Source organism: Triturus cristatus, chromosome 7, assembly GCF_964204655.1.
Source record: "Triturus cristatus chromosome 7, aTriCri1.1, whole genome shotgun sequence".
Lineage (NCBI taxonomy): Eukaryota > Metazoa > Chordata > Amphibia > Caudata > Salamandridae > Triturus > Triturus cristatus.
Genome location: NC_140590.1, coordinates 1,744,852,545 through 1,744,874,560, shown reverse-complemented (window position 1 = coordinate 1,744,874,560; position 22,016 = coordinate 1,744,852,545). Strand labels below are relative to the sequence as shown.

General features: G+C 43.1%; 1 protein-coding gene across 4 annotated transcripts in view; it reads left to right on the top strand.

Moving 5' to 3' along the window:
• The window catches only part of LOC146812979 (C-type lectin domain family 2 member B-like), a 123,125-nt gene extending 101,469 nt beyond the window's left edge, over positions 1-21,656 (top strand). For all 4 annotated transcript variants that reach the window (XM_085620005.1, XM_085620002.1, XM_085620003.1 and 1 more), the window contains one exon: positions 15,529-21,656. In XM_085620005.1, the coding sequence (XP_085476131.1) occupies positions 15,529-15,685 (157 nt within the window). In that variant the 3' untranslated portion in view covers positions 15,686-21,656. The remainder of the gene's footprint in view (positions 1-15,528) is intronic.
• Positions 21,657-22,016: the final 360 nt, after the last annotated feature.

Genomic DNA, 22,016 nt, shown 5'->3' with positions numbered 1-22,016 from the left:
CTTATTTTGCTCATATAGATGCCAAACCTTTCACCGGCATCCTGGCGGCTCAATTAAACCCTCTCATGCCAAGCCTTGTGGACTTAGACCAGTCAGGGTTTACCCCCACTGACAGTGTTGCAACAACACCAAAAGGATCTTACACCTAGTGGATAGGGCAAAGCTCAGTCAGTGAGAGGTGATGGTCCTGGCTATAGGAGCTGAGAACGCATTTGACAGAGTGCATTGGCTTGATATGGTGTCCACCCTAGACCACTTTAGTTTCGGAGGCTGGTTCAGAAATGGGGTGCTCAACTGCTATAGTAACCCTAGAGCAGCGGTTCGTGTTATGGGCCAACTCTCTGCCCCTTTCTCCACACGAATAGAAACCCACCAGGGCTGCCCATTGCCCTCTCCACCTTATTTGCCCTATACAGGGAGCCCATGGAACAAAGAATCGAAGAGGATTCCTGAATCATAGGGATGCGATTCAAAGGGATGTACATGCAATTAGCTCCTATGTGGATGATGTTCTTTTTACTCTAGATGACCCCTTGCACGCACTGCCGACATTCCTGGATGAATTGAAGCAGTGCAGGAAGGCGTCCAGTTTCCGCATTAACCTCCATAAGTCACAAGCCCTCAACTTGTTGTTTGCACCTGCCTTGCAGTAGCAACTGGCTGCCCAATGCCCTTTAACATGGGCTGCTTCATCGATGATGTATTTCGGAGTGCAGATCACTGCTACAATCCAAGATCTGGTTTTCTACAACTATTGTACTTTACTACGCTAAGTCAAGACTGCTCTACTCCAATGGAGACACCACCTCCTCTCCTCGTTAGGAAGAATAGCAGCAATGAAAATGACAATTCTCCCTAGTGCTCTATTCTTATTCAAGGCCCTTCCATGACTCTACCTGCGTGCATGCTCAAATAAATGCAGGCAGACCTCAACCGCTTTGCAAACGCCCTCTCGTGCACCGCAATAAGACTTGCCGCCCTCCACCAGAGGGCAGCTTATGATACCCTAGCATAACTACCTAGTAGCCCAGCTCTGCTTCTTAGTGGAGTGGAGCTGCCTGGAAATGGAAAGACACTGGAGCTTTATGGATCATGCTGTAGGAGGGGATTACGTCTGGAAAAGTTCCTGGATGCCGCATAGGGCCTGGGGCCTATACGTCTTGCCTGTAACTAGAGCCTTGCTAGCGGTCTGGGATAGAATGGCCCTTTGGAATGGACTGACCTCGTTTCCCTCATTGTTTACGTCCATATTGGGTAACCCGGACTTTGCTCAGGGCCTTTATTCACAGTCTTTTTGGAGTGGCAACAAGCCAGCTGCAGGTGCATTGGACACTTCTTTGACGCGGATGGACCCATCCCATTCGACCACTTGAAAACTGACTACGGGGTTCCTGATAAGCAGTGTGTGGTACTGTAAATTTCGGAACCATGTTGGTAGCATGGCCCTACCCTGCCGATTTCGGTATCAGCGAACCGCAAATGACTAATGCGGTATGTATGAGTGTTTTCGTTATGTTTCACCGATGAATTCACTGTGTATACGATACTACATGTCGAACCCTCGGGTTCCATTTTAAAAGGGTAACCATTTTGTGGTTGCCCTCACATAGGCTGCGCATTGAGGCCATGCCTGGGCCTAAAGGACACGCAATCTTCCTTTGACTTCTTTCTGACCTATGCAAACTGACTCTGCTGCCCGAGGTCAGTCCTGCCCGGCCGGTTCCTTTTACTGCGGCCTTACGGAATTAGCATCAGGGCCCAACACATCATAAAGTCGTGTATCCCACGCGACTCCTGACTAACCCCTTTCACACCTGACTCTGTTTCCTACTTTATGGCCTGTTTTACGAGGAGGAGGTGTCCGTTTTATTGGGATCTGCTGATATCTGATGAGGGTTCTGAGCCTCGCTGGGTAAACGATTATGTGCTGACCGAGCTGAAATGTGGGATTATCATCATGACTGTGCTCTTTCTTTGAAGCAAAAATATGTGAACGACCACTTGTAAAATAGGGGCGGTGTTGCCCAGAGCGTAATATTCTGTATATAAGAAAAGACTGGTTTTTGGTTTGGAGCAGTCTCCTGAGAACATACACTGTGCTGTACTTCTCGGATACCTGTGATTGGTCTGCAGCCAATAAATACTATCTTTGACTTCATCTAGAAGACTCTGTGTTTCTGTGGTCTAAAACAGGAAGAACTCGAAGTCTTCGGGTGTGTCCCCTGGCACCGCTGGGTTGGTTCTCAAAAACCCAGTACTTCAAGTGCCTCCAGTATCTATAGATCAGGCACTGAGGTACCCAGCCTGTCGTGCAGAGAGGGTGCCCCCCCCCCCCTTTGAGAAATGGCTCCTCCTCTAGGATGCGGATAAGCTTATCATCGAAATATATGCCCTCCTGCTCCAACCCCACACTGAGGAATAAACCCTGGGCCAGAAAAGGTGGAAACATGAGCTGGGATGACCACTAACACACAAAGAATGGGGGGACATTTACACAGGACGCATCTTGTGACTTATAACATAGCTAGTGTGGAACCCACTACCAAGATAGTAACTTACTGGTATCTCATCCCAGTCAGACTCTACAGGAGCAGTCCCACTCGCAGCAAGGACTGCTGGCAAGGGTTGTGGTGCAACTGAATCACTCCTCCACCTACTGAGGGCTTGTTCGAAACTTATGCAATACTGGGAAACAGTCCTGTTGGACACAGACGCATATGTTAGCATGCAACTCCTGTGCTGCCCAGTCTATATATTTTGAGGCTCCCGATCCTCTAGCCTCTCCTGTGAAATCCACACAATGTGGCACATCAGTCTGGCACTTGGCACAGCTCTCCACGGGTAAGGTACCTACACATCCAGCTTCCCTGCGTAGACTAAGGCTCATTCTGGGTATGGAAAAGATACCTGTCTACAAGACATAAACAAGAGACATACTGGGAGTTATGGGCCACGTACATAACCTTGTTCTCTGCAGAGTTTTGTGAATTAATGTGCTGTAAATACCTCTGACTGTTGTGCCTCACATTCTCTATGGATGATATCCACCCAGCTCCACTGCACCTTGCAAGGACTAGTGGTTAGCAAGGGTAGCTGATGTCCGGTACACATTCTTAGAGTGAGTACCAGTGTGCGGGAGTGATAATGAGGAGGCGGACTGTTGGGGTATTGTTTATTTACTGCTCTAGTTATTTCTCGAACGCTTCTCAATGCACGGCCGACCCCCTCAGAGCAACACCCTCAATCACATGCATGCCATTTTTATTATTCTTACTCTGAACTCAATAAACAGATTTGAATCATAATCCCTTCGCTGCTACTGTTGGTCAACGGCCGTCGCGAGCACTACCTCCGTAGTGCTGCGCACGTCCGTTGGCTGACGTGGCCTCGCCCACTTGATCAAAGCGCCGCACCGTGGCAGAATTTGCGCCGCCGTTAAGCGGTTAAATGCCTAATGATACATGTTTGTCATAAATAATGCGATAAGCCTACTGCCTTTACAGTAACCTTTCATTCTGAACAATCAGACTTATGACCATAACTAAGTAAGACATACATTGTTGGTTCATAAACTTTCTCTCAAGACAACTATCAGGTATACTGTAAAAAAAATAACAAATATGTACAAAACACAGTTGTCGAAACAATATAAAATCCCTGCTTATAGAAACTAATGAGGATTACCATTGTGCAAATCGTCTATCCCCAGGGTTTATTCAGGTGGATCACCAGCCCAAAACCTATACCTACTAAATTAATCTGAGAGATTCCATGTAACAAATTACCTGCCTACAGGCTTTAGCACAGAGTAATAACAATCCACCCTTGAATGCCTATTGCCTTTAACACATGCTTTTAATCAGAAATGCCTAGTTGCTTTGGCATCATTTTTCATTATAAACGGATCACATCTTAGGAATCCAACATAATTATTCTCAGTGAACCTATTAAACCTATATCCTTCACAATGGCTTGACACTATGTACAAACCAAGCCTACAGAAGTGCGCAGAACCTGGCAACCATCAGGCATACATTTATAAAATTATAAATATGTACAAAATGAGAGTTGGCAAAACAATATACAGCCCTTCTCAAAAGGCTTTAACATAACTAATTACAGTAAAATTCTGCTCCCAGGGTTTGTCCGAGTGTGTGACCAACACCAAGCCCCCTGCCTACTAAAGCAATCTCTAAGGTTACATGTCACCAAATACCTTTCTAGGGCCTGTAACACAATGTGGTAACACTCCACTGTTAGACGCATATTTGCTTTACCTCATGTGTTTCACAATAAATAAGCCAGGCCTACTGGCTTTATAATCACTTTTCTTAACAGACCAGACCTGTGGCTTCTTGCATGACATTTTCCAGCACACCAGTCAAGTCTATAGCTCTTATCATTACCTTGTCACCATAACCAACTGTGGCCAACTGTACAGATTGTACACTTTACCACAAGGCAACCACCAGAAATACAGTCATAAAATAGCAAATGGTAACAAAATTACAGTTGGCAAAGCAAAACGCTATGGGCCTGATTACGATGTCATTGTTGCGGATTGGCACCCGACCGACCTCAGGCCGGCAGTTTTGGCCGCATTATTTGGATGCGACCGCACATGGTGCAACTGCAAAGTCCCATTTCTCGATTGGGAGCTTGTGCTGCGGGTGGATACCGCCTGCTGCACAAGCTCCCATTGAGAAATGGGAGTTTGTGAACATCCCTTCACCATGTAGCACTTCATGGTGCCTGCCACTTCGTGCAGGGATGTTCGGAGGCACCATAGGTGTCCCCCAAGCACAGATGCAGAGGGCCAGGGATGAAGGGGCCCTACTAGGGGCCCCCAATGTAGTTTTTCGACAGCCTTTCCATGTCTGAAAGGCCGATATGTAAAGGCTGTCGGAAACAGACATCATAATCCTGATGGCGGAGACGCCATCCTTATGTGATTATGAGGCGTTTCTGACCAACCGACGAGCTCCATGAGCCCATTGGGTTACGTCGGTCGGTCCCTCCAACTACTGCCTCTCACCGTAGGCATCCTAATGCGTCGGTCAGACCGCAGCAGTAGATGCTATTCGGACCGCAACCGACAAGCTGCATCGTAATAAAACCCTATCTCTCCTGACAGGGCTTCACAAGGGACCTCTCAAACCGCAAACCTTCTACACTACTGGTGTGTCAGAGGGAGTAACCAGCACAAAAACCTTTGCCTATTAATGTAATCTGAGATTCCACCTAATAAAAAACCTATCAGTAGTGTTTACTTCAGAGTAAAAATAATCCACCATAAAATGCCTATTGATTTAAACATATGTTTTTCACAATAAATATGTCCGCCTTCTGCATTTATCATAATGTTTCATAATAAAAAGCAGGCATATAGCCATTCTCATTGGATCGTCACCATAGCCAATTCAAGCCCATCTTGGTAGCCTACGCTTCCACAAGGGAATCATCCGGTATACAGTCATAAAATTGCAAAGGTATACAAAATTTCAGTCAGCAAAGCAAAATGCTATCTCTCCTAATGGCTTAAGAAGCATTATTGTGGTGCATAGCTTCTATTTGCACAATTTGCTTCGGTGGATCACTAAGACCGAAACCCTTGCCTATTGCGGTAATCTGTGAAAATCCTTCTATCCAGTGGATAAGTTGAATCAATGATGCTTATTTGAATGCTCAATTGCGCTTCCTTTTTATAAGTGCAAATTGCAATTTTAAATTGTCAAGTTATTTTAATTATTTACATACTGTTTAAGGGGAAATTAAACTGATAATTAATCGGGAAAAGTTACCTTGAATCTGACTGCTGCTCGTTTTAAGCGCTTAAAGTTCCTTGCTTTTAAAGACACTTTGTTCTTCTTTATTAGCCCTGTTATAATCTGCTTGCACTTTGCACCTCCCCTTCTGGGTGGAGGATGGCCCTTTTTGGTACAGCCATCATGGTGCTGCTGCGCTCTATTGGTTGGCAGGCACCAGTATTTAATGGGCCTGCCACCGCGGATGCGCAGCGGACAGGTGCAACTAGAGCACCAAAGGCAAGCCCGTCTGCACCCATCCGCGTCTGGAACACAACCAGTGCCTGCCATGCTGCCCGATTTTCCTCACATACTCGTATGGCGGCAGATTTTTTTTTAAATGTAAATACCATCCATAAATGTGACCTCTGTTTCTCACCAGGTAAAATTAAGGGCCCCCTATGTTCTCTGACATTAGCCCATCTTTTGCTATTAATACTCACTCCGATATCTTGCTAAATGGAGGACTCATTAATGCCCACTCTCTCTGTAAGCACGCCCAAAACATTAATGAAATGATTACCGAAATGCAGTTTGATTTTCTCTTTATCACAGAATCATGGCTTAGGAAATGGTGCAACCCCGACATTGCACAAGCCCTCCCACCTAGTTTTATAATTTGCAGACTGGACAGAAGGAGATAAGATGAGGGGGATTGGCCATCATCTATCGTGATTCATATCAGTGCATAAATTTCAACCTTCCCTCCCGGAAGGGATCAGAAAGCCTAGGTTTTTCTTTTAAACTCAATGGCTCCACCTCCTTCATAGAAAGTCTGATTACCCCCCCCCTCCCCGGCCCTAATCTCGAGTTCCTGAAACTTTAGGAGACCCAATTTGACACCTTATTCTCTGATAATCAAATTTTCCTCTCTTAGGCAATTGCAACCTCCTTTTACAATGTCGGAAAGAACCAGGAGTAGACAACCTTCTTGAAATGTTAGAAACACTTGGACTCCATCAGCTGGTTTCCGCTCCTACACATCAAGCAGGTCACACCCTAGATGGGGTTTGTTCCAATCTCCTTTCTCTTACAGTTAATCCCCCAGTCCCTCAAACATGGTCAGATCATATGTTAATTCCATTTAACATCAATTCTTATTCTAAAAATCCCTCCCCGAATTCTGATCTAAGTTAATTTCCTTGCCGTAAATGGGCCAAGATGATAGTTAATCCAGAGTTGCCTTTTATAGCAAGAGCTTCTTTACCCACTATGTCAGGAAAGAACGTAGACTATTCCCGGTGCTTTGATGTATGGATTACCTCTATCAGTAATGAATTAGCTCCCATAATTCAAGTTACCACTAAACACATTGTTAAAACTTCGGCTCCCTGGCTTACACCGACATCAAGAACTAAATGTTTTAAAATAGCCAAGAAAAAATACTATCAACATACTAAACTTACAAAAAAAAGTACTTCTCATAAATAATAACAAATGCCAAACAGAATCAGAACATTATTTTCTTGAATGTAAAGTCCTTTACTAATCCAAAAAGAATATTCCCCCATCACAGATTTTATGTGACCAGATCTCTGACTTCTTTGAGGAAAAGATTCATAACATCCAAAAATAATTTGTGCCCCACGTACCTTTTCAGGATTTAGGTTTTTGACAGCATTAGTCTGAAACCGTAGCACCGATCTATTCTCTCGTGCAATTCTGGGTCCCTCTTTGACGCATATTCCCGCGGTACTTCATAAGATTGTAGATATAGTTAACCCAGTAATTAACAACATAATAAACTCATCATTAGCCACAGGGACAGTCCCTGTAGAATGGAAACTGCCAGTGGTCAAACCACTCCAGAAAAAACAGGTCATGGATCCATCTACGTTCTCTAACCTCCGTCCCATGTAGTTATTGCCCACTCTTGGCAAGATTGCAAAAAGATTGGTTTATAAGCAGCTTACTACTTTCTTAGAAGAGGCCAGGATTTTGCATCCACGTCAATGAGGGTTCCGCCCTAAGCACTCGACCGAACCTGCACTATTTGAAATGGTGGATACACTGAAACAAACCTTAGACAAAGGAAATAATGTAGTGTTGATCCTATCAGATCTGTCTGCCGCGTTCAACACCATTTCTCATGAAAATCCTCCTATCTCGAATGAAAAGCTGTGGCATATCGCAAATTGTCTTAGCCTTGATAAAATCCTTTCTCACCAACCGCAGGCAAACAGTTGCCTTAGGATCGTTTCTTTTAACAAAATGCCCTATCTCCTCTGGCGTACCACAGGGCTTCTCTCTTAGCTCTTTTGTTCAACATCTACATGGCCACGCTTATCTCATTATTTATCCTCATTTCGTATTGAAACAACCTCCTACGCGGATGACACGCAATTGATCCTAGTCTTAGATGAAGATTCTGAGCTCGATTTTAAGCAATGTTTAAAAGAGGTCACCCAATGGATGACATCTAGCCATCTGAAATGCAATACAAATAAGACCGAGATAATGTTAACAGGCAAAGCTAATCCCTTCGGTCCGGTCAAATGGTGGCCAGTAGATATCCATGCCCCTCCTAATACAATAGAAGTAGTTAAGAATCTCGGGGAAAAATTCGATGCCTCCCTTTCGTTCCGGCCACAGGTATTGGCAGTGTCAGGGATGTGCTTCAATGTAATTAAATCACTCAAAAAACGTTTCTATCTCATCCCTTACTTTGCAAGAACACAGTAGCAGTGGCTCATATTTTATCCAGACTAGACTACTGTAATAGCCTGTATGCAGGGATAAACAAATAGTGCTAAAAAAGCTACAGATATAGTACAACATGCGGCTGCCGGCCTGGTGTTGAAACTACCCTGCCACTCTTCGGCCTTGGTAGCCCTCAAAACCCGTCACTGGCTGCCTATCCAAAAAATAATTTTATTTAAGCTTCTCTTAATTATGTTTAGAGCCTTCAGAAAATCAGGGCCAGTATACTCTACTGCCAAGTTTACACCTTATGTCACTGCCAGGACACTTGGATCTTCATCTGCTAATTTGCTCAAACCCCCTACATTTAGATGCAAAACTAAAGGAGGAAAATTCTTGGCAACCCTAGGAACCAGAGCGACGAAGCTAAAACTGTTAGAAACAGAGACTCAATTCAGGAAAGTCTTGAAGACCTGGATTTTTACAGCTTCTGAAGCACTTTGCTTCTCACTGTTGTAATTTGTGATGAAGACTATGTCTATCTGATCTCTCTGCTTATTTCCGTATAGCGCCAGGATGCTCCTTCTGGAGTGATAGTCGCACTTTATAAATACATAAATCAAATCCATGTAGCAAAATTCCTTGCCTATAGGCTTTAGCATAGTGTAATAACAATCTATCTTAAAAACACTACAGTCTTTAACACATGCTTTTCACAATAAGGTAGATCATGCCTACTGGTTTTGTCATAATGTTTCTTAATAAACAGATCAACTGTAAGAATTCTGACCTTAATTTTCTCAATGAACCGATAAGGCCTTTACCCTTCAACATTGGCTCTACAGTTTACCCAACATTCAAGTGAACATAAACTAGCAACCATCATGCATACAGTTAAAAAATACATATATGTAGAAAAATGCAGCTTGAAAAATGATATCCACTGCTTCTCAATAGGGCACAACTAGATTTATTTCAGTGAAAACCTCCATGGTTTGTCAGAGTGGGTGGTCTACACCAAAATCCTTGCCTACTGTGGTCCTCTGTGAGATTACATGTAAACAAATGTATATAACCTGTAAGACAATATGATAACCACTTGTTTATTGCTTACTGACTTCAACATATGCTTTTCACAATTAAGAACCTAGACCTATCTGCCTTTGGCATAATGTTTTATAATAAGCAGACCAGAGAGATGACATGGGACATAATGTTTCCAGTGCACCAAACAGACATATTGCTTGTAAGCATAATAAACTTGGGCTGACCGTTTTGAGCATATTTCTTTCCAAATTAAAAAGGTATACAAAATTACAGTTAGCTAAGCAAAATACTATCTCTCCTGCGACGGCCTAACGAGGATTCTCACAGAGCAAACTTCAATATCCATGGTTTGTTACACTCCGTAATGAACACAAAAACAATTGCCTCCTACGGTAATCTGTGAGATTCATTGTAACAAAATACCTGTCTTTAGGATTCAATATAGAATAATAAAAATACATGCTTAAATGCCTGTGGACTTTAACATATGCTTTTCACAATAAATACGTCAGGCCTAATGCCTTAATCTTAACATTTCATAATAAATAGGTCAAGCTTTTAGCAATGATCATTGGCTTGCTATCATGACCAGCACAGTCCTTCTGTACCAAGTATATACTTTGCCACAACCCAAACAATTTAATACAAGAGGTCTTTTTAGTAGAAGCACACAAATTCTGCCCAATCAAATCCTGTACTCAGGGGAACCAACTTGTGGGTTGAGCCGAAGCTCCTCTCTCAGCAGGACTCTGACCTTATTTGAACAGCAAAAAAAGCTCTCAGACAGACCCAAAAAAACATCCATGTACATCAGTGTAGTCATTTGCTGTTGCCAGTAAAAAGAAAACACATACATTATATAGTTATGCAGGACACTTTAATAGCATTACAATGTCTTGTGTGTGCCCTTGAAAATTCAATCTCAGACAGCCATACTGCTGCCCACTGAGGCAGCTGGATAATGAAACAAATACAGCTGTGTGAAGGGTAAGCATGTTTTTCTTTTGTAGAAGCACATACATTCTGCCCTCAACACCTCGCTTCCAATGCTTGAACGCCATGCTCTGATCAACTCTCCAGCAGTGAGGTGGGGGCTCGAGGGGTTTGCGGTTCTGCATTATTAGCAGAACTCTTTGGATCTGGAAAGTCAGAGTGGTTATCTACTGTGCCAGCGTGGAAAATGACTAACAACTTGAACAAGTGTAATTTCATTATGCTATGGGAATTACATGGCAGATACAACGTAAATAAATTGGCACCACTTCTGTTGGAAGTTCATCTTGCATCCAGCTTGGAGGGCCTAAGCCTTTAGCACCTGACATGCCCATTACTCTTCCTGGCTTGTTCTACAAGAGACAAGGTTTGTTGTGTGTGCCACAGAAACCATTCAAAGACCAGACTATTTGCAAATTAAAAATGCCCCTGCTCATTCATTGTCCACCTGATATTGAAAATGCAGATTGTGATTGCGAGTCCCACGAGAAGTGGCTTAGACAGTGCATTGTACTTTAGTATTTAAATAACGTTTATTGTCCCTATGTGGGGCTCTAAAGCACATGCCTACATGAACAGCACGCTATACTGTGTGGAGTTTGTGGTTGGAAGTGTGTTGTGTCTATTTTAAACCTATGTTGGAAGGTTATAGTGTGAGTGAAAAGAGGTGATCTTAGGACATTGTGCTTACCTGTGTAGTGGATAAAGTATGCCAGAGATTGGCGCACAGTTTAGATCAGTGGTTTGCAGGCATCTGTGATTAGTCCAGAAGGTCCCATTATTAGGTTTATCATTGCGTCCCAATTTATATAATTTAATGTTGTAGAGAATGGTCACTCTGAGAAGTTATTAATCTACGGTAGAAACTGTGGCATAAAGAGGGAAATGACAACCACGTTTGCCAAGATGGCTTGAATCATAGTAATCCCATTATATGATTGGTGCTATAGGATCCCACATATAGGTGTCAACCAATGACCTGAATATCTATTTGTAACCTACCAAAGTAGCCAGTCAGTGTTTAGTAAAGCGTTTTAGACAAGTCTGTCCAATTTGTATTGACTGGTTAGCCATAGTGGACTGGATTATAACAATCCATTCATATAGGTGGTATAACAATTTTATATTTGGAAGACCCAAGAGTGGTACCTGTCCTATAGATTTGTAAATGGGTTAAACCCTGGGGGAAACTATCTCCTTAAACTCCATGAGCCACAATTTTGCAACAAAATGAGAACAGGAAACTACTTTCAATATTTTAGTTCTGACCTTTATGCCTCACTGTCACTGGGATATCTAATAAGCTGTGAATGTGTGGCCCTTATTAAAAATGGAGCGTGGTTTGGTTGGATTTTGATGGGGAATAGTCCTGATTTATTTGTAGGTGGTGTGGGACTAGTCGCATACAGCATGGAGGCAACACACAGAGAAATGATGGGGTGGGATGGAGCAAAGTTGATGGGCACACCGAATATTCCAGGGAAAATAGGAAGGGGTAAGAGGAGCAATGAGGAACCAACAGGGGTCAGGAAAATAGCAAGCAGGGGTTTTATTACAGACAAAAGCATACACCTAAACGGTCACGAATGTTAAGGATATTTTAGCATATAATCTTAGATAAAGCGCCTATGCAGGATCGGAGATGTGTTAACCTTCAGATCATATGAGGAAAAGTGTCCCTACAGATAACAGATTGATAACCAGTAAACCTGTCTATGTCAATTAAATATGCCTCAAGCCTCAGAGTGCTTGAAGAAGGCTGTATGATGTTATTTTATTTCTAGCACACAACAACATTTAAATGACTGTAAATGAATTGTGCAGATATTTCAGAATATATCAGAATTAGAAAAGTACAAACGAAGCACATTTTTTAGTGATTCTGAAGTGTGGTGGAAAGTATTTTAATGTGATCAAATCAATACACTAGGTGAATACATTTCCACACATTATCGTTAGTGGGTTGTATACTTTCATCAGTAAAACTGTATGCATGTGCAAATGTAATGGTCATTTCAATTGAAGATGTGGTGTCTGTAATGGCAGTGTGCTACCACACCATGCATATTCCACTGTATGCCACTCCACTCTACTTAGCACCAGTCCACAGTACGTCACTCTGCTCGATGCCACACTGCATCACTGCACTCTACTCTGCACCACTCCACTATACACACTTCACTCTATGCCTGTCTACTGTACACCAGTCTACTCTGCCAATGCACTCTACCCAGCACTATTCTACTATGCACCACTTAACTCTTTCAGCACTGCTCTCTGCACCACTCCACTCTGCCACTCTACTCTTCAACACTGCACTCCATGCCACTGCACACTACTATGTACCACTCCACTTGATGCCAGTGTACTCTATGCCAATCCAGTCTATCCCACTCTAATCTACTTTGCACTCTACATCACTCTACTCTCCCATGCACCACTCCACTCTACTTTAAAAATAATCTACTCTACGCCACTGCACTCAGCACCACTCCGTTCTATGCCACTCCAGTTTTTTTCTGCGCTACTGCACTCTACTCTGCATCACTGCAAATGCACATTACACTACTTTAGTCAAAGACAATGCACTCTACACCAATCTACTGTGCTTTCTACGCCACTATACTGTACAGCATTGTTCTCTACATCAATGCACTCTTCACCACTCTATTCTACTCTGCACCACTGTACCCTACGCCACTGCTCTCTATGCCACTCTGATCTGCACCACAGCACTTCATGCCGCTCTACTATACACCACTGCACACTATGACGGTCTATTCTGCAGCACTGTACTCTCTGCCACTGAACTCTATGCTGCAACAATCTAGTCTACACCACTGCCCTCTACGCCAATAAACAAAACACTACTTTACCCAATGCGCTCTACGCCATTAACTCTGCACCACTGCACTCTCGGCTACTATACTCTGCAACACTTTATGCCACTGCACACTAAGACACTCTATTCTACTCCGCGCCACGCTACTCCACTGCACTCTACAACACTGCACTCTATTGTGCACCACTCAACACTATGCTACTTTACTGCACTCTATGCGCGTGCACTCTACACCACTGCATCACTCCACTCTGTTCTGCACCACTGCACTCTACATGATTCTACTCTACATCACTGCACTCTACACCACTGTACTTTACACCTCTGCACTGTACCTTGCACCACTCCATTCTACACTGAACCCCTCCACTCTACCCTGAACCACTCTGTGCCACTTGACTCTACATTACTCTACGTCACTCCCCTCTACACCACTTTAATTAAAATCAATGCACTTTAAGCAGATGGACTCTACACCACTGTACTTTACGCCACTTCACTCTAGGACAGTTTACTCCACTTTACAACACAACACTCTAGGATATTCCACTCTGACGCTCTACTCCATTAAACTCTATTTCACCCTGACACTCTACTCCACACCATTCTACAACACTACTCCACTCTGACGCTCTATGCAACTCCCTCTATGCCACTTTACTCCACTCTGTCACTGCCCTCTACAACACTGTTCCCCACTCTGTGCAATGCTATTCTCCTTCTCTAATCCACTCTACGAAAATCTACTTTGCTCTATGCCACTTTACACAACACCCTTTACGCCACTCTGCTCTACACGGTACTCTATGCCACTCACTCTATTCCACTCCATACCACTCAACTCTACGCCCTTCCATTCTACAATACTCTACTTTCTCCATGCCACTCCAATTACACTTCACGCCACTCAACTCTACTCCACTTCACAACACTCCACTCCACGCCCTTTTACTCCACTCACTTTAGCCATGCTGAACAGCAGCCTCACTGGTGTACAACATGGCTAAAACATATTGGCACATAAGCAAGACCTATTGGCTTTGCCAGTGTTTGTCTTTTTTTTTATATAGCGCGAACCAGACCCGAGACATCGGGTATTAGAGCGCTCTACATGAGCACCGGTTTCGTTACATGTGGACACATTCATTTAAAAACATTTTTAGTAAGCACCGGGAGATTGTGATTTGCCCAGAATCACAAGATGTTAAGCGTCATTGCTGAGACTCAAACCTGGTTCCCCAGCTTCGAGGTCGACCACTCTAGCCGTAAGGCTGCATCCTCTTCATTTCATTGTCACTTTGGTGGGTTCACACATTGCCATGATTAAAATCCTGTGTCTGTTTTTTAGGCCTCGCCCAAGTTCCTTTCTTGTCATGTCTCTGTTTCTATTCCTGGTTCGCCCATGGTCCCCTTGTTTATTTGCTGGCCAAATTGTCAACTGCCTTCCCCACGCCTCCCTCGTGCCCTCCTTTTTCACCTTGCTGCTCCAGTCCTGCCCTTCATCCATTGACATCTGGCTTACCCAGATCCTCCTCCCCGCCCTCTGTTGTCAACTTGTTTCTCCAGCCCCTCCTGCCTGCCCTTCTGTCAGCATGCTTCCCAAGCCTTGTCCATCTGCCCGCATTCCGTTGTCAGCTTGCCACACCATTCCCTCCTGCCCGTCCTCCATTGTCACCTGGTGGCATCAACCTCTTCCACCCACCCTCTGTTATTGGCTTGCTTCCCCAGCTGTGTTGTCCATGTCGTAGCACTTTTTAAAATAAATTTTAGCCATGCTGTGCTCTAGCCACTGTGCCGTACAACCTGGCTAGAAATCATTGCCAAAATCAATAGCTTGTGTAGGCGAGACCTATTGTCTTGGCCAATGCTTGTTCCATTAAATAGCCGTGCAGTTCTTGCTCACTGCTGCAGAATGTTACATAGGATGGGCTAGAGGCTATTAGACTGAGACCTGGTTCCCTGGAAGCCCACATGCCACTTGTATTAACCAGCTGTATATTCAATCCTTTCTGGCTAGCGTCTGCCCAGGGACTAGCCTTCCAGGCTCCCCTTCCCAGGCTTGTGCATGTGTTTATTGTTTTTTCTGTATTATATTATATTTCAAATATGTATTAATGTTTAAGCCCTTTAGCAGCATTGAATCCGTACCAAACAGAAACTTGTAGAAAATTGACATCTGAATTGTTTTTCTTTATGTTGTAGGTTTGTGGTAGAAGATTACTCGGAATGTGCTTATCTGAACCATGACAGAGTTAAGAGTGCGGAATGTTATGGCAAACGCAACTGGATCTGCACCAATCTGTCCGCATATGAACGAAAACGCAAAAAAAGATCCTTAATCTTACAGCACTTTCGCTAGTGAAATGAAATGAAATACCAGCATTTGTAAAGTGTACTACCTCTGGAGAGCTGTCCTGGCGCTAGGGGCCGTCAGGAAGATTAAGCAAGCTATTGCCCAGAGTCACAAGGTGCTGGGCTAACCTGTCACTGGAGCCGGGGATTGAACTGTGAAGCCCCTGTGTTCCGGAGTCAGTTACCCGGGCCGCTGCACCACACCTTTTCTGGCATTGAATCTATAGCACACACTTCTCCACAGTTTTTGGTGAGACAGCCCTTCCCAAAAGCTGCCTTTGGAGAGCGGCTAAATCTCTCACAAGTTGCACTGTGCTGGTGAGACAAAAAAAAAGTCGAAATAAGTGTGCTGTTCATTTGTACATTCATTTTATATTGCCGCTTTATAGACTCAATCACCATAAGAAAACTGTTAAGTGTGTTTCCCATCACTAGTGAGGGTACATTTTAGCAACTAGAGTTTCACATCTATTTAAGTCCATAAATTAGCTTCCTTACCCGCTTCTTAGGGCTATATCGGTTGTTAAATGCCATGAAGCCAAGATTTAGGCCTGAGCTGCAGGTGAGGGCATATAACGAGGGAGAGTCTTTTATCAGCCAGTATAGCCTTAGGCAGAAAGGATATGTGGCCATTAGAACATTCCACCCATGAAGGGTAGGATAATCTAATTCGAAAAGGGAGAAGCAAAGTCAAACATTGGAATGTTGGAGCTCCGGGCTCATGTCAGCCATTATTAGACCTGAGGCTCTCCATTGTCTCCATTGTTCTAATATAGGGAGCGGCCCTTTATTGGGTAGTATAGCCCAGCTACGGCGGGCTATAAGGCTATTAAAACATTTCACCCCATCAGGTTAGAATGTTCTAATTAGTAAAAACAAAGGCCTCACGGAGCCCGAGGGGGTTGGAATCCTCTCGGGCTCCATGAGGCCTTTGTTCACAGCTGTTGCTGTGAAAGACAAACATTGAAATGTTGGAGCTCCTGGCTTTTAATAGGCATTAGAAGCCTGAAGCTACTCCATTGTCTTCAATAGAGCGCTCAACATTCCAGTGTTTTATATAGCTCGCCATAGCGGGCTATACTGGCCATTAAAGGCCCAATCCAGCGTTAACAAGGGAGCGGGTCTTTAATGGCTGGTACAGCCTGCTACACAGGTCTATACGGCTATTAGAACATTCTGCCCCTATAAGGCAGAATGTTCTAATTAGTAAAACAAAGGCCTCACGGAGCCCGAGGGGGTTGGAATCCTCTCGGGCTCCATGAGGCCTTTGTTCACAGCTGTTGCTGTGAAAGACAAACATTGAAATGTTGGAGCTCCTGGCTTTTAATAGGCATTAGAAGCCTGAAGCTACTCCATTGTCTTCAATAGAGCGCTCAACATTCCAGTGTTTGATATAGCTCGCCATAGCGGGCTATACTGGCCATTAAAGGCCCAATCCAGCGTTAACAAGGGAGCGATTCTTTAATGGTTGGTATAGCCTGCTACAGAGGTCTATACGGCTATTAGAACATTCTGCCTCTATAAGGCAGAATGTTCTAATTAGAAAAACAAAGGCGGCACGCAGCCCGAGGGTGTTGAAATCCCCTCGGTCTCCATGAGGCCTTTGTTCATAGCAACAGTTGTGGAAGGTAAACATTGGGATGTTGATTCTCCGGGGGTCTACCAGCCTTTAGGAGCCGGAGCACTCCATTGTCTTCAATAGAGCGCTCAACATTTCTATGTTCTAATGAAGAGAAATATATATATTTACCATAAATTACCTTTCTGTTTTTAATTATTCGATGTTTTGCCCAAAATATTTTTCAACACGTTTTGGAAATAACAGGATTGTGCCATGACATTTTGAAAATTCCTGTATATTAACAATGTAGCCCTAACAAAATTTGCACACAATTTAGTTTAAAAGATTATTTGATCCGTCAAGGACAGTAGTTCTAAACATGTGGTTCGAATCCCCCAGGGGTCTGTGACGCCTAATCAGGGGATCCGCAACTGCTTGAAAATGTAAATTATTTTAACAGATTAATGAAGTGTATATGAATAAGGAAGCAAAAAGTAGAATGCAAAATTGTAAAACACTCTGTAAATGTATAGGAATTTGAAATTGGAGGCTGAAAATCAAGTTGGTACCCTCAGTCCTGATTGATTTGTGGGAATTGTGCAAGTGCATCAACTAGAATATAGTATTGGCAATGGGTGGCCTCAATTAAGTTTAGAAAAGCCCCAAACTTCCCATTAAAACATGCATTTAGATTTTAAAAATATTTGTTTGTGAATTAAATATAGGATTTCATTATTTGTGTATTTGTTTGAGTGGTTGTTCCTGTATTTTTGTGTCTGGTTTTGCAGTTTAAATCGCCAAAATTGCTTAGGCCGGGGTTCACCAGCTTCTAATGATGACATAATGGGGTCGCGGGATTCTAATGATGACTTAGTGATGGTCCCTGGATTCCAGTAATGACTAAGTTGAGGGTCCACAGAAGTCAAAAGGTTAAGAACTACTGACCACAGGTATAATAGCATGACCCTTATATTGATGTATTCTCTTTTGGGATCCCCGTTTTCCCAGTGTCAAAACTAATTCCTAATACCGGAAATATTTCACTAGAATTTGCTGGTCCACTCTGGACATTACTCACCACGTAACCTTTATCCGAACTTCCCCTTTGTTTTACTCGAAGGCTTATCAGACATCTTTATGCTTTTCCTCTACCCCTGGAAAGTCTTCAGATCTGATTCTGTTCGATGGACGAGCTGGTGGTTGGCAGATTACTGAAGTATGCATCAAGATGCTTGTCAGTCAGTGGTGGGGTTCCAGTAAAGCTTCATAAAACACCCCCATGCCACAAATTTCCGATCATTTCCGTTCTTTTCCTTGAAGGAGGAGAACTGTATGAGGTGGCTCAGACCGTAGAGGATTGCACTTTCAGATCGTTAGCAATTAATAGTTTGGGAAATGATCCAGAGAAGCGTTTTCCAGACCTGTGCCCTTCCAAACCCGGTTATAATGCAGATGTTTGTAAAGATGTCCATTAGGTGATGAGTGGGAATAGAAGGTGGAATTCTGCATCCCTGCCTTTGATCAGGGCTAGAAATAAGGAAACCATTGGTAAAAAATATCTAGATTATAATCTTAGTATTTCACAACCTGATTAAGTTTTCTTAATATGACACGTCTGCTACCATATCAACCACTATATGTGTCTCTATAGACTGAGAATTGGCTATAAAATTGTTTCTCCCGGGCAGACAGGAGGCGGTTTTCAGTGCACATTTTAACTGAGTAATATATAAGGCAATAGATTGCACTCCCCTGCTTATTAAGCAACCTGCATTGCTTCAATTTCCTCCTGAAGAGAAAGACTGTCTGGTTCAAGCCGCCTTCCGCATACTCCTTTATTTGCAAAAGAAAGAAAAGAGTGGCTATTGCCTCCTGAATGCTATCCACCTGTGCCAAGCTCTTGGTAATACCTTTTATACCAGAGGCTCGAACCTCTTCACATTTGTGGATCCCCATAAATCACTACTGGAAGCTGGTGTTCCCTGCCTAACCAATTTTTATGATTTAAATCACAAAACAATTAACAAAAATACATAAACAAGTATACATCAAAATACAGAATATATTTTATTTCATTCACAAACCAAAAAGTACAGAAATCGCAATTTCAATTTAATTGAAAGTTTAGAACTTTTCAAAATGTTTTTTTATTTCTAAAAGACTAGTATGCTAGACTCTTGCATATCACTTTGACTTTTTCTGCTCCTAATGATTACTCTTTTTGTCGGCTCGTACCAGAGCTTTAATTGGGGCCACTAATTACCCAACTTGATTTTTTGCTATACTTACACTGCTTCCATGAATCAATCTAAGGATAGCAACTTAATTTTTGTAATAAAGTTTCAAATTCCATCACGTTTACAGAGCTTTTTAGAATTTGATATTTTACATTTTGCCCTCATGTGTATACTTTTATTAACCTAGTATTATTTCATTTTTTTTTTAAATATAAGGAATTTAATCCATTCATTAACCCATGGGGACTTCTATTTCATCTGAGTTTTGAAGCGAGGTGCAGAGTCATTTGATGTATGCTTTGAGTTATAATGTGTGTGCTAGACGTCTCTAAAACAATGCTGGCAACCACTTTTTACAGGTAAAGGTTTCAACGTGCTTCACGGAATGTTCTTTCCCCTCTTCAAGCAGAAATCATGGTAAAGCAAATGTGCATTTGTGGCTTTAAATTTACATGCAGTAAATGAAAAAGAAAGGACCTTATGTGGTCATTGGTACTGGGTGAAGCCAGAGATGAACGCTGACGTCCTGGTACTGCGGACATTCAATGCACTCAGAGGTGCTGTGTACCCATCCCTGCCATCCTTTGTCCTGCTCTGATGAGCAAAGAAGATTGCAGCCGCACCTGATTTGCCAGAGGTAGCCTGGAAGACAGTAACGCATCTGACAGCTCCCTTGTGGCTGGATGTCCTAAAAGAAAGCCAACTGGGTTATTAAAGCGCACATTGTGGTAAAGAATCACGAGCGGTGGACCGTAGAGCTTCTCGCAAGCACTGGTACACACAATAATAATGAACATGAAACTAAGGTCATGGCATACACAGCCGTTTCCTCTGTAATACTCTGATACTACAGTTTTCTCTTTTCTTCAGCTTTGACTGGTTTCTAAAAATGATACTGTTCCGAAGTATATTTTGATATAAAAGCAATGTGATGCAACGCTGTCAAAAGCCTATGAAGGAGAAAATATGTATATTGTATAAAACAAAGCTAACAATTTTATTTATGAAGATGGTGAATTATTTGCTTAAAACAGATACTTGGGGTGAACATGTAGCCTATGGGCTGTCTAAGTAGTGTGCCTATGGTGGAAGGCAGTTTGTAATGGAGTGAGTGTAGGTTGACACATATATTGATAATATCGCCTAAAAGAAAAACATATGTTTGCCATGATTGGTCCCTCATTAAAGTTTGGGGCCAACTTTGAATCTGAGAGGTGAGTTGGAATACAGCTGCCACAGTACTTGTTCTAAGCTGACCCCTCGGTTTACCCAGTGTTCACCTTTTACTCCAAGTTGCTGTGCACATTAGTGTAGATCAAGGCTGGGGCCAGAGGTAAATCTTTGGGTTCCTGTATCGTGGACTGAAACTCATGCTCCTAGGATAAAAAAAATCCTTTTCTGCTGCAGCTGAAAGATCCGCAGCTGGAGTGCTGTGTCTGGAGGATCAGCCTTCTGCACCCAGTGCACGTTTAACATTTGAGTGTTGTCTTGATGAGAACGGATGCTTTTTCAATGCGCTCTTACTGGACGCCTGGAAACTGTGGGCCACCCTGAGATTTCCCTCGTGAGTGTCTGATGAGAGAGTGAGCCCCTGTTGGGCTTCTCCCCCCTCCACTGTTATGGGAAACCTTCATCTTCAGTAGCGCGGTATTTGGCTTGAGGCACGTGTGGCTGCACCCCTGCATCACCCCGGAGCCTCTCTTCAGTGATGGTAATATCAGCAAACAGAGGTGCTGAACCCACGAGCTGTGCTGCAGCACCGCCGACTGGACCATTACACAAACCTTCCCTGATTGTTGGGGAGTCGCAGGTGATCTGTAGCCCACGTTCCCTGCTTGTGACATTAAATGTTCGCAAACTGTGACTGCCTTTCCTTTCCTACAGCTGGGAATAACAGACTGTGACACTGCGCTGAGCAGCGCAGGGGCTGTGAGAAGCCGTGTGCACGAGGAGCACAGAACCGAACCAAGCAGCTGTGTATTCAAAAGAGACTGATGCAGCCCTGGGCTCTGATGTTTGATTCTGCTGTTGTGTTCTCTGCTAAAAACACACAATTCTGAAACTTCTGAAGAACTTACAGTAATGACAGCAGTAGAGTAATTATCATGAAGGGTCATGCCTTAATTGTTGTTACCATATATTTGTTTTTAAATACGAATAAAGTTTTTTCTGTTTTAAGAAAAGTGCAATTTAGTAGACATTGTTATTGTGCAATAACCACACTCCATGTTGTATTCGCGTTAAAGGCCATTTATTAGGACAGGATTGCTAACAATCTATTAAACTTTATTAACATCAACAATATTTCAACTTTATGCATCTTGACATATACCCAGATATTTCCATTCTCCCCGCACCATTCACACTCGCCCGCTTTCAATTGTCTAGATAGTCCATATCCTTTTCTTCATTCCTCCCCCTTTCACACAGTGACCTCGTTCCATATGCCCAGTCATTCCTTCACGTGCCCTACAAACATCCTCCCTTGAAGACCCTTTCCTTGATCTGCGCATCCCGCGCACCTCCTTCAGTCACCTGTG